The 13,469-nt window shown below is 41.4% G+C and overlaps 2 protein-coding genes across 7 annotated transcripts in view; one reads left to right on the top strand and one right to left on the bottom strand.

Annotated features, from left to right (window-relative positions):
- The window catches only part of MAPDA (N6-Methyl-AMP deaminase), a 36,313-nt gene extending 25,783 nt beyond the window's left edge, over nucleotides 1-10,530 (bottom strand). For 4 of the 6 annotated variants that reach the window (XM_073211712.1, XM_073211713.1, XM_073211715.1 and 1 more), the window contains exon 1: nucleotides 10,393-10,528. The gene's annotated coding sequence lies outside the window, so the exon portion shown is untranslated. Of the gene's footprint in view, nucleotides 1-10,392 lie in introns of all 6 variants that reach the window. The other 2 variants (XM_073211714.1, XM_017665239.3) reach the window with 2 other exon arrangements.
- Nucleotides 10,531-10,754: 224 nt separating this feature from the next.
- Nucleotides 10,755-13,034, top strand: LCMT2 (leucine carboxyl methyltransferase 2). The gene has a single exon (XM_017643207.3). The coding sequence runs from the start codon at nucleotides 10,755-10,757 to the stop codon at nucleotides 12,813-12,815; it is 2,061 nt and encodes a 686-aa protein (XP_017498696.1). The 3' UTR covers nucleotides 12,816-13,034.
- Nucleotides 13,035-13,469: the final 435 nt, after the last annotated feature.

Raw genomic sequence — 13,469 nt, 5'->3', positions numbered from 1 at the left:
TCAAAGACATGCACAGATTAAAAGTCAAGGGATGGAAAAAGATATTTCATGCAAACAATAGGGAGAAAAAAGCAGTTGTTGCAACACTAGTATCAGACAAAATAGACTTCAAAACAAAGAAAGTAACAAGAGACAAAGAAGGACACTATGTAATGATAAAGGGCTCAGTCTAACAAGAGGATATAACCATTATAAACATATATGTACCCAATACAGGAGCACCGGATATATGTGAAACAAATACTAACAGAATTAAAGGAGGAAATAGAATGCAATGCATTCATTTTGGGAGACTTTAACACACTGCTCACTCCAAAGGACAGATCCACCAGACAGAAAATAAGTAAGGAGACAGAGTCACTGAAAAACACACTAGAACAATGGACCCAACAGACATCTATAGAACTCTACACCCAAAAGCAACAGGATACACATTCTTCTCAAGTGTACATGGAACATTCTCCAGAATAGACCACATACTAGGCCACAAAAAGAGCCTCAGTAAATTCCAAAAGATTGAAATCCTACCAAACAGCTTTTCAGACCACAAAGGTATAAAACTAGAAATAAATTGTACAAAGAAAGCAAAAAGGCCCACAAACACATGGGGGCTTACCAACATGCTCCTAAATGATCAATGGATCAACAACCAAATTAAAATGGAGATCCAGCAATATATGGAAACAAATGACAATAACAACACAAAGCCCCAACTTCTGTGGGATGCAGCAAAAGCAGTCTTAAGAGGACAGTATATAGCAATCCAGGCATATTTAAAGAAGGAAGAATAATCCCAAATGAATAGTCTAATGTCACAATTATCGAAATAGGAAAAAGAAGAACAAATGAGGCCTAAGGTCAGCAGACGGAGGGATATAATAAAGATCAGAGAAGAAATAAACAAAATTGAGAAGAATAAAACAATAGAAAAAAATCAATGAAACCAAGAGCTGGTTCTTTGAGAAAATAAACAAGATAGATAAACCTCTAGCTAGACTTATTAAGAGAAAAAGAGAATCAACACACATCGACAGAATCAGAAATGAGAAAGGAGAAATCACGACGGACCCCACAGAAATACAAAGAATTATTAGAGAATACTATGAAAACCTATATGCTATCAAGCTGGAAAACCTAGGAGAAATGGACAACTTCCTAGAAAAATACAACCTTCCAAGACTGACCGAGAAAGAAACAGAAAATCTAAACAGACCAATTACCAGCAACGAAATTGAATCGGTAATCAAAAAATTACCCAAGAACAAAACCCCCGGGTCAGATGGATTTACTTCTGAATTTTATCAGACATACAGAGAAGACATAATACCCATTCTCCTTAAAGTTTTCCAAAAAATAGAAGAGGAGGGAATACTTCCAAACTCATTCTATGAAGCCAACATCACCCTAATACCAAAACCAGGCAAAGACCCCACCAGAAAAGAAAACTACAAACCAATATCCCTGATGAACATAGATGCAAAAATACACAATAAAATATTAGCAAACAGAATTCAACAGTATATCAAAAGGATCATACACCATGACCAAATGGGATTCATCCCACGGATGCAAGGATGGTACAACATTCGAAAATCCATCAACATCATCCACCACATCAACAAAAGGAAAGACAAAAACCACATGATCATCTCCATAGATGCTGAAAAAGCATTTGACAAAATTCAACATCCATTCATGATAAAAACTCTCATCAAAATGGGAATAGAGGGCACGTACCTCAACATAATAAAGGCCATATATGATAAACCCACAGCCAGCATTATACTGAACAGCGAGAAGCTGAAAGCATTTCCTCTGAGATCGGGAACCAGACAGGGATGCCCACTCTTCCCACTGTTATTTAACATAGTACTGGAGGTCCTAGCCATGGCAATCAGACAAAACAAAGAAATACAAGGAATCCAGATTGGTAAAGAAGAAGTCAAACTGTCACTATTTGCAGATGATATGATACCGTACATAAAAAACCCTAAAGACTCCACTCCAAAACTACTAGAACTGATATCGGAATACAGCAAAGTTGCAGGATACAAAATTAACACACAGAAATCTGTAGCTTTCCTATACACTAACAATGAATCGATAGAAAGAGAAATCAGGAAAACAATTCCATTCACCATTGCATCAAAGAGAATAAAATACCTAGGAATAAACCTAACCAAAGAAGTGAAAGACTTATACTCTGAAAACTACAAGTCACTCTTAAGAGAAATTAAAGGGGACACTAATAAATGGAAACTCATCCCATGCTCATGACTAGGAAGAATTAATATCGTCAAAATGGCCATCCTGCCCAAAGCAATATACAGATTTGATGCAATCCCTCTCAAATTACCAGCAACATTCTTCAATGAATTGGAACAAATAATTCAAAAATTCATATGGAAACACCAAAGACCCCGAATAGCCAAAGCAATCCTGAAAAAGAAGAATAAAGTAGGGGGGATCTCACTCCCCAACTTCAAGCTCTACTACAAAGCCATAGTAATCAAGACAATTTGGTACTGGCACAAGAACAGAGCCACAGACCAGTGGAACAGATTAGAGACTCCAGACATTAACCCAAACATATATGGACAATTAATATTTGATAAAGGAGCCATGGACATACAATGGGGAAATGACAGTCTCTTCAACAGATGGTGCTGGCAAAACTGGACAGCTACATGTAGGAGAATGAAACTGGACCATTGTCTAACCCCATATACAAAGGTAAACTCAAAATGGATCAAAGACCTGAATGTAAGTCATGAAACCATTAAATGCTTGGAAAAAAACATAGGCAAAAACCTCTTAGACATAAACATGAGTGATCTCTTCTTGAACATATCTCCCCGGGCAAGGAAAACAACAGCAAAAATGAGCAAGTGGGACTACATTAAGCTGAAAAGCTTCTGTACAGCGAAAGACACCATCAATAGAACAAAAAGGAACCCTACAGTATGGGAGAATATATTTGAAAATGACAGATCCGATAAAGGCTTGACATCCAGAATATATAAAGAGCTCACACGCCTCAACAAACAAAAAACAAATAACCCAATTAAAAAATGGGCAGAGGAACTGAACAGACAGTTCTCTAAAAAAGAAATACAGATGGCCAAGAGACACATGAAAAGATGCTCCACATTGCTAATTATCAGAGAAATGCAAATTAAAACTACAATGAGGTATCACCTCACACCAGTAAGGATAGCTGCCATCCAAAAGATAAACAACAACAAATGTTGGTGAGGCTGTGGAGAAAGGGGAACCCTCCTACACTGCTGGTGGGAATGTAAATTAGTTCAACCATTGTGGAAAGCAGTATGGAGGTTCATCAAAATGCTCAAAACAGACCTACCATTTGACCCAGGAATTCCACTCCTAGGAATTTACCCTAAGAACGCAGCAATCAAGTTTGAGAAAGACAGATGCACCCCTATGTTTATCGCAGCACTATTTACAATAGCCAAGAATTGGAAGCAACCTAAATGTCCATCGGTAGATGAATGGATAAAGAAAATGTGGTACATATACACAATGGAATACTACTCAGCCATAAGAAGTGGAAAAATCCAACCATTTGCAGCAACATGGATGGAGCTGGAGAATATTATGCTCAGTGAAATAAGCCAAGCGCAGAAAGAGAAATACCAAATGATTTGACTCATCTGAGGAGTATAGGAACAAAGGAAAAACTGAAGGAACAAAACAGCAGCGGAATTACAGAACCCAAAAATGGACCAACAGGTACCAAAGGGAAAGGAACTGGGGAGGATGGGTGGGCAGGGAGGGATAAGGGGGGGGAAGAAGAAGGGGGGTATTAAGATTAGCATGCATGGGGGGGAGGGAGAAAGGGGAGGGTGGGCTGCACAACACAGAGAGGACAAGTAGTGACTCTACAACATTTTGGTAAGCTGATGGACAGTAACCGTAATGTGGTTGTTACGGGGGACCTGATATAGGGGAGAGCATAGTAAACATAGTATTCTTCATGTAAGTATAGATTAAAAATTAAAAAAAAAAAAGAAAGAAAGAAAGAAAGGGGGATTACTCCTTGATAGGATAAAACTATTGGTAAATCAAAGATCAATGCATGCTTTAAATATCCTTAATGTTGATCACTTAAAGGGTGTCAGATGATCAGCTATGGAGGTACTCTTTTCTGATAATATTCCTTTCTCTTAATAAAAAAAAAAAAAAAAGCAGTTACTGTGTGCTGACCTCCAATGAGTTCTGCACAATGGTATAGAGGGCATGTCAAAGTGTGGGCAAAGGGTCTGTTTGTTTCTATGCAGAAGATCAAGGCCTAGCTTGGATACCCAGAAAATGAACTAAGATATGATATGAGGAGGAGCTTCTGGCATCAGCACTCTCTGGAGGACTTGTGCCGGGGGATGATCATCAAAAAGCCTCCACAGGGATCCGGACTATGCTGCGGTTGTGGCTGCATCCAGCCCACCGTCTCCTGGACTTGCCATAGGAATGAGGAGGGAGATGTCTAGGCTGGCATGTGCATACAGTGAGACAACGAATTGACCGGATCTGTACTGTTGGAACTCAACCAGGAGTTGGGAGGGGTGCAAGGTGTAGCACTCCAAAATCTTATGACTATAGACTATCTACAGTTAAAAGAACATATGGGATGTGAACAGATCCCAGAAATGGGCTGCTTTAATTTGTCTGATTTCTCTCAGACTGTTCAAGTACAGTTGGACAATATCCATCATATCATAGACAAATGTTCACAAATGCCTAGGGTGCCTAAATCGTTTTCTTGGCTTCACTGGAGATGGATGGTAATTATAGATTTGCTTTGTTTATGTCACCGTATTCCTATTATGTTAATATGTGTGTGCAAATTAGTTAGTAGTTTAAAACCTATACATACTTAAGGTACTCTACAAGAAGATATGTCAAAGAAATAATCAATCCTCCCATGTTTCCTTCCATATGCTACATCTGTAGCTTTTCTTCTTTCTTCCTAATTACAACCCTTAAATAGAATTCGTGCCTCATATCGAATTTACCGAGTATCATAATTCCTCCAGGTGGTAAAGATACCTCAAGACAAGTGCTGGGCATAGAAGCCACAGGGCATAAATCTGCAAAGAAGTAAAAAGCTAACCTTTTCAAACAATATGGCTTCTCTCTCACTTACCAACTTTACATTTCCCTGTATGGCCCTGGAAGATGACTGGTTAGCCAGAGACGGGTAAGATTCCTCAAGGGAGGAACAACCTAAGAGAGGCACAGTCGCAGGGGGGCCATCAGGTGAGAATTTGGGGATCAACAGAGGTGAGGCTCAGAACCTCACCCCCCCTGCTTTGAGAGAAATCTTCTGCATCCGTGGATGTTTTGCTGCCCTTGTCTAGCCTGGATTAATACTTAGTCCATAGGCACACACCTAATCATCTGATCATCTACATTTGCCCTCTTACAGCACTAAACTATGTTTTCTATCTTTATCTTGCATCTACCTACCACTTCAGCATTTTATTAAAAATAAAAATAATAATAATAATAGAGGGAGAAATGTGGGATCGACATATAAATCAAGTACAAAAATCAAACGAATATTCATATTTGACCTGATTGTTTATAGGTCAAACTGCGTGATCAAAACCGAAAGTTTCTGTGATGAATGCCCTTGTACTGTTCACCATGTAAGAATTTATTCACTATGTAAGAATTTGTTCACCATGTAAGAACTTGTTCGTTATGCTTCAGAAGATTGGAGACTGACAAGAATTAGACTTGAGATGGATTAATGATTGTACATTGAGCATTGACCTCCCTATACTGAATTTTATTGTTGTTAACAACCATTTGATCAATAAATATGAGAGATGCCCTCTCAAAAAAAAAATATTGGCAAACTGAATTCAAAAATACATCAAGAGGATCATACACCATGACCAAGTGGGATTCATCCCAGGGATGCAAGAATGATACAACATTCTATAATCCATCAACATCATCCACCAAACCAACAAAAAGAAGGACAAAAACCACATGATCATCTCCATAGATGCTGAAAAAGCATTCGACAAAATTCAACATCCACTCATGATAAAAACTCTCAACAAAATGGGTATAGAGGGCAAGTACCTCAACATAATAAAGGCCATATATGATAAACCCACAGCTAACATCATACTGAACAGAGAGAGGCTGAAAGCTTTTCCTCTGAGATCGGGAACAAAACAGGGATGCCCATTCTCTCCACTGTTATTCAACATAGTACTGGAGGTCCTAGTCACGGCAATCAGACAAAACAAAGAAATACAAGGAATCCAGATTGGTAAAGTAGAAGTGAAACTGTCACTATTTGCAGATGACATGATATTGTACATAAAAAACCCTAAAGACTCCACTCCAAAACTACTAGAACTAATATCAGAATTCAGCAAAGTTGCAGGATACAAAATTAACACACAGAAATCTGTGGCTTTCTTATACACCAACAATGAACTAATAGAAAGCGAAATCAGGAAAACAATTCCATTCACAATAGCATTAAAAAGAATAAAATACCTAGGAATAAACCTAACCAAGGAAGTGAAAGACCTATACCCTGAAAACTACAAGACACTCTTAAGAGAAATTAAAGAGGACACTAACAAATGGAAGCTCATCCCATGCTCATGGCTAGGAAGAATTAATATCGTCAAAATGGCCATCCTGCCCAAAGCAATATACAGATTCGATGCAATCCCTGTCAAATTACCAACAGCATTCTTCAATGAACCGAAACAAATAGTTCAAAAATTCATATGGAACCACCAAAGACCCTGGATAGCCAAAGCAATCCTGAGAAGGAAGAATAAAGTGGGGGGGATCTCACTCCCCAACCTCAAGCTCTACTACAAAGCCACAGTAATCAAGACAATCTGGTATTGGCACAAGAACAGAGCCACAGACCAGTGAAACAGAATAGAGATGCCAAACATTAACCCAAACATATATGGCCAATTAATATATGGTAAAGGAGCCATGGACATACAATGGGGAAATGACAGTCTCTTCAACAGATGGTGCTGGCAAAACTGGACAGCTACATGTAAGAGAATGAAACTGGATCACTGTCTAACCCCACACACAGAAGTAAATTCGAAATGGATCAAAGACCTGAATGTAAGTCAGGAAACCATAAAACTCTTAGAAAAAAACATAGGCAAAAATCTCATGGACATAAACATGAGTGACTTCTTCATGAACATATCTCCCTGGGCAAGGGAAACAAAAGCAAAAATGAACAAGTGGGACTATATCAAGCTATAGAGTTTATGTACAGCAAAGGACACCATCAATAGAACAAAGGTATCCTAGAGTATGGGAGAATATATTCATAAATGACAGATCCGATAAAGGGCTGACATCCAAAATATATAATGAGCTCACGCACCTCAACAAATAAAAGGCAAATAATCCAATTAAAAAATGGGCAGAGGAGCTGAAAAGACAGTTCTCTAAAGAAGAAATTCAGATGGCCAACAGACACAAGAAAAGATGCTCCACATCGCTTGTCATCAGAGAAATGCAGATTAAAACCACAATGAGATATCACCTTACACCAGTAAGGATTGCCACCATTCAAAAGACAAACAACAGCAAATGCTGGTGAGGTTGTGGAGAAGGGGGAACCCTCCTACACTGCTGGTGGGAATGTAAACTAGTTCAACCATTATGGAAAGCAGTATGGAGGTTCCTCAAAAAGCTCCAAATAGAAATACCATTTCACCCAGGAATTCCACTTTAGGAATTTACCCTACGAATGCAGCAGCCCAGTCTGAAAAAGACAGATGCACCCCTATGTTTATCGCAGCACTATTTACAATAGCCAAGAAATGTAAGCAACCTAAATGTACATCCGTAGATGAATGGATAAAGAAGAGGTGGTACATATACACAATGGAATATTACTCAGCCATAAGAAAAAAACAGATCCTACCATTTGCAACAACATGGATGGAGCTAGAGGGTATTATGCTCAGTGAAATAAGCAAGGCAGAGAAAGACAAGTACCAAGTGATTTCACTCATATGTGCAGTATAAGACCTAAGGAAAACTGAAGGAACAAAACAGCAGCAGAATCACAGAACCCAAGAATGGACTAATAGTTACCAAAGGGAAAGGGACTGGGGAGGATGGGTGGGAAGGAAGGGACAAGGGCAGGGAAAAAGAAAGGGGGCATTACAATTAGCATGTATAATGTGTGTGGGGCACAGGGAAGGCTGTACAACACAGAGAAGACATGAAGTGATTTTACAGCATCTTGCTACGCTGATGAACAGTGACTGTGAAGGGGTATGTGGGGGGGACTTGGTGAAGGGGGGAGCCCAGTAAACATAATGTTCTTCATCTAAGTGTAGATTAATGATAACAAAAAAAAAAACACATATGGAAGGATACATAGAAACTGCTGCCTTTAGATGGCTGGTTAGAAGTAGCAAAGGTCAGGGGAGAGAATTTTACTTTTATTTACCTTATATAGTTTTGTAGAATTTGAAGGTTTTACAAGCATAAAATACTTAATTACTTTTTGAAATAATAAAATTAAATTAACATATTTAAAAGAATTGTTTATAAAATAAATCATTTAAAAAATTCACAAAACAGCTTTTTTTATGAATTACTAGAGGGAAGAACTTAATGTTCAGGTAATAGGAAGCCTAAAAAAGCACTTTGGAGGTAACAAATCTGAAAGGTGGCTAGCTTTTCATCTGTATTTTCCATCCTTCTGATCTTATTTTGTGCCACGTTCAAACCACCCTCCAGACTACCTTTAACTAGTTGTGAGTATATTTACTGACCCACTGGCTACAATGTTAACGAATGGAAATTTGGGAGCCACCCAAACAGGCACAGTCTACACATTAAAAAAGAAATGATTTACTCATCCATGACTAAGATACTGCTATCAACAATATCATGCCTACCAAATTCAACCTTTCTGTGCTGGGTTTGGATGGGCCAGAAGAAGCTGGAGTGGGGATGAGGAGCCAAAGGCAACACATGGAGTTAAGATTTTTTTATGTTTGTTGCTATATTTCTAGGGCAGAGCCAGAACCAATCTCCTGCTTCTCAGATAAGTTTTTTTCATGCTAAAAAAGGAACTCAGAATAATAACATTTGTTACTATTTATTAAGCATCTATGAGCTATGCACTGTGCTAAGTGTCTTAGATGGTTATTTTACTCAATCCTCACTACAACCCATGAAGTATTATTATCCCCATAAAAATAAACAGATTAAATATAATAAGCAGAAAACAATCATAAGGCACCCAAATCACAGATTTTGCTCCATTCTCTCTCTCCTTGAATCACTTTTCCTGATCTGGTCTTTACCAAAAAGGCAGTATTTCCCAAGTTAATCTGACTTTTCTGTTCCTCCAACCTCTCTCTCCACTGGCCAATTTCTCTCAGGGGATCAACATGCATGTACAGTATCCAAAAAACACAAAAAACAAAAACTCTTTTATCCACATTTTCCTTCTGAGCTAAGCTCCTTGAAAGCATAATTTAGACCGGCTGTCTCCATTTACTTATTTTTCCATTCACTAAAATATGGATTCTGTCCTTATTGCTACAGAAATTGCTTTACCTGAGGTCATTACGAAGTCTTAAACACCAAATCTTAATTATACTTTTAAATAATCAAACCTTTATCCTGACTCAAACTCTTGAGTTCCAATATCCAAATCCAAATTGGCTGGACTCCAAAACTCATGCTCTTAACAGCTATGCTGTACTACTTCAAGGTAACCTTATAGTCATCCCGATTTCCTTCTTCCCCCGCGTCAGTCACCAGATACCAATTAATAAAATTACAAGTCTCATAAATATCTCTGGAAGAGCTTTCCTACTGATTACTCCCAAACACCCAATTTAGAAACTCGATGGTTATTTTAAACCTCCAACAAAACTCAGACTGTATCAGAGGGAATAATCTCTCTTCTGTGGACATACTCAACACTACCCTAGTATCACAGAACTCTGAAAGTGGAGGAGAATGTCATTCTATAGCTGAGAAACAGAGGCTGAGTGGTTTACTTATTGTCAGCTTTGCACAGAGCTGGTTAATACAAGGGAATCGATATAGTATGTATCTGTGGGGTAGTTTACTGGGTGAATCACCACCTCTGCAGTTTCTTCACTTTGCACCTGGCCTCACTGACTTGTCCGCAGATTTAAATGGCATCTCTTTTGTAAGGATGAAAGCATTAAGTAAATTCCTAAGTACTAGTTAATGAGGATCCAACAAACGACCTCTTCTCCTTGTCCATCAAGGTCAGTGGTTCTAACCCTGCTTTGGCCTTACGAGACAACTTAATGAGGACCCTGTCATCCAAGGAGGTCTGGGTGTCAGTCCCCACAGACTCACCTCTCCAAGATGTTAGTCTGCTATGAGAAGTTAAGATAAATTTTCCCTTCGGACGTAAAGGCTTGTAGAAAAATGACAACCCGCGCTTCCCCGACACAATTCAAGGCTCCACAATAAACAGCGGCGAGGAGTCTTCCGGCAAAAACGCGGTCCTCCGAGAAGAGTCAAATCACAGTCGAACTTGAGCACAAGCTAAACCTTCCTCAGTTCCGATTGGCGAGGTGCATTCTCCGGAAGTGACGCATCAGATTCGCCGGCGGAGGGGAGGTCACGGAAGTGAGGTGACTTCTGCTCTTAAATGTATGAGGCGGGTGCTATAGAACGAAAGCGTAGCCTCCCGCTGTCCTGACCCTCTCCTGGCTATGGGCCCACGGAGCCGCCAGCGGCGGGCAGGGGCGATACAGAGTACCAACGACAGCAGCGCCCTCAGCAAGAGTTCCCTGGCCGCGCGTGGGTACGTGCACGACCCCTTCGCCGCCTTGCTGGTTCCGGGGACCGTGCGCCGCGCGCCGCTCATCCACCGCGGTTACTACGTCCGCGCGCGCGCCATACGCCACTGCGTTCACACCTTCTTAGAACGGACGTGCGCGGTCAGTGGCGCGTCTCGCGCGCAGATCCTGTCGCTGGGCGCGGGTTCGGACTCGCTGTATTTTCGCTTGAAAGCTGCGGGCCTCCTGACCCGGACTGCAGTGTGGGAAGTAGATTATCCGGATGTGGCGCGGCGCAAAGCGGAAAGGATTGGAGATACGCCGGAACTGTCCGCGTTAACTGGGCCTTTCCAGACGGGGGATCCCGAGTCAGCGCTCTGCTTTGCGAGCTTGGACTACCGCATCCTGGGCCTGGACCTGCGGCAGCTCCAGCGACTGGACCAGGCCCTGGCCGCCGCGGGACTTGATCCGGCCGCACCCACTCTGCTCCTGGCTGAGGCTGTGCTGACTTACCTTGAGGCGGATAATGCCGCCGCCCTCATCGCCTGGACAGCCCAGCGTTTCCCTAATGCCCTTTTCGTGATCTACGAGCAGATGAGGCCGCATGACGCCTTTGGCCAATTCATGCAGCAACATTTTCGGCAGCTAAATTCTCCCCTGCATGGCCTGGACCGCTTTCCCGATGTGGAGGCCCAGCAGCATCGCTTCCTTCGGGCTGGCTGGACTGCTTGTAGTGCCCTGGACATGAATGAATTCTATCGCCGCTTTCTTCCCGAGGAAGAATGCCGGCGAGTGGAAAATCTTGAACCTTTTGATGAGTTTGAAGAATGGCATCTGAAGTGCTCCCACTATTTCATTTTAGCCGCGTCTAGGGGCAGTGCATTCTCCCAAACTCTGGTGTTTCCTCGCTCACAGGTGTTTCATCGGGTAGATCCCGCTTCCCCTTCAGGTGCCTTTCCTGCCAGTGTGGTCACTAGTGCCCGCCAGGACCCAGACCTTAAGAGATATGGCCACGCTTCTGTCCTTTTGAGCCCAGAAATTATTCTCAGTACAGGAGGATTTGGGGAGGAGGAGGGGCGGCATTGTCGAGTGAGCACGTTTCATTTGCTGTCAAGATACTGTGACTTTAAATGGAAAGGCAGTCAGATACGCAATTGGGGGACCGGAGCTCCGTGGGATGGACGCCTTTATCACACCATGACAAGACTTTCAGATACTCAGGTTCTGGTTCTAGGAGGCCGACTGTCCCCAGTAACTCCATCCTTGGGGATACTTCAACTTCGTTTGTGTAAGAGTGACAGTGGTAATAGCATTGAGGACCTAAACATAACAGTAACAAAGGCCGGCCCAGAAGCAGATTCTATTTTGTCACGTTGGCGACATTCAACAACAAACATGTCTTATGAGAATCAGAAATATTTGTTTGTGTATGGGGGTCGAAGTGTGGTGGATCCTGTACTGAGTGACTGGCATTTCCTGCATGTGGGGACAATGACTTGGGTCAGGATCCCAGTGGAGGGGGAAGCACCTGAAGGACGGCATTCCCACAGTGCCTGCAGCTGGCAAGGGGGAGCCCTCATTGCAGGAGGTCTAGGTGCTTCTGAAGAGCCACTGAGCTCTGTGCTCTTTCTGAAACCAATCTCTGGTGGATTCCTCTGGGAATCAGTAGTAATCCAGCCTCCCATTACCCCAAGATACGCCCACACAGCTCATGTGCTCAATGGGAAGCTTCTGCTGGTGGGAGGGATCTGGATTCATTCCTCCTCAGTTCTTGGCGTGACTGTTATTGATTTGACTGCAGGATTGAGTTCTGAGTATCAGATTGACACAACATGTGTGCCGTGGCCATTAATGTTACACAATCATAGCAGCATTCTCCTTCCTGAAGAGCAACAGCTTCTGCTCCTTGGTGGTGGTGGGAACTGCTTTTCCTTTGGCACCTACTTCAATCCCCATACAGTGACATTAGACCTTTCTTCCTTACGTGCTGGGTAGTAAGGACTAGACGTTTTTATATATTCAGGACCCACTAAAGTAGACAATAAAAGATTTCCACAAACAGGATTTGACTCTGGGTATAGATACTACTACTACTCCCGCTCCTTCCTTTTTTTTAAATTTTTCATTAGTACTATTATCCAGGGCAGAACATGAAAGAGGTTCATATTTATTTAGATTTAAAACTGCTAATAAACCACAGATTTGTTGTCTCAACTCATTTTGTACACAGCATGATAATGATACGTTTTGCTCCAGATCTACTCTCCATCTTTCACTGTGTTCTGTGCTCCAGATAGCTGATCTTTATGAACTGCATTAAGTTTTCTTGTCCTCTAGTTTCTGGTGTGTTCCACTGTTCAGAGGCACAAGAGGGGGATGGTCAGGAAGAGTGAGTCAGTATTCCCAGCATTTCCCCTACCAGTCCAAAAGTTGGCAGTAGCTACATTCTGTCACACAGCTCCTGTCATGTTGTTCTCCTCTATTAAAAACAACTTGAATTCTGCAACACTCCAGGCTCCAATAATTGTTCCTTCTTATTTAATCAAGCCTAGGAGTTGTAATGGCTCTGCTGTTTCTGAGCTGCACTGTTTAATACAATAGCCATTAGCTATGTGTGGCTATTTAAACTTAAATTAATTGAGATTAAAT

Source organism: Manis javanica, chromosome 8, assembly GCF_040802235.1.
Source record: "Manis javanica isolate MJ-LG chromosome 8, MJ_LKY, whole genome shotgun sequence".
Classification (NCBI taxonomy): Eukaryota; Metazoa; Chordata; class Mammalia; order Pholidota; family Manidae; genus Manis; species Manis javanica.
This window is presented reverse-complemented; position numbering and strand designations above follow the sequence as displayed.

Bases quoted from the DNA above. Each gene is read 5' to 3' on its own strand.
- LCMT2 (XM_017643207.3), top strand. From the start codon at position 10,755: ATGGGCCCACGGAGCCGCCAGCGGCGGGCAGGGGCGATACAGAGTACC.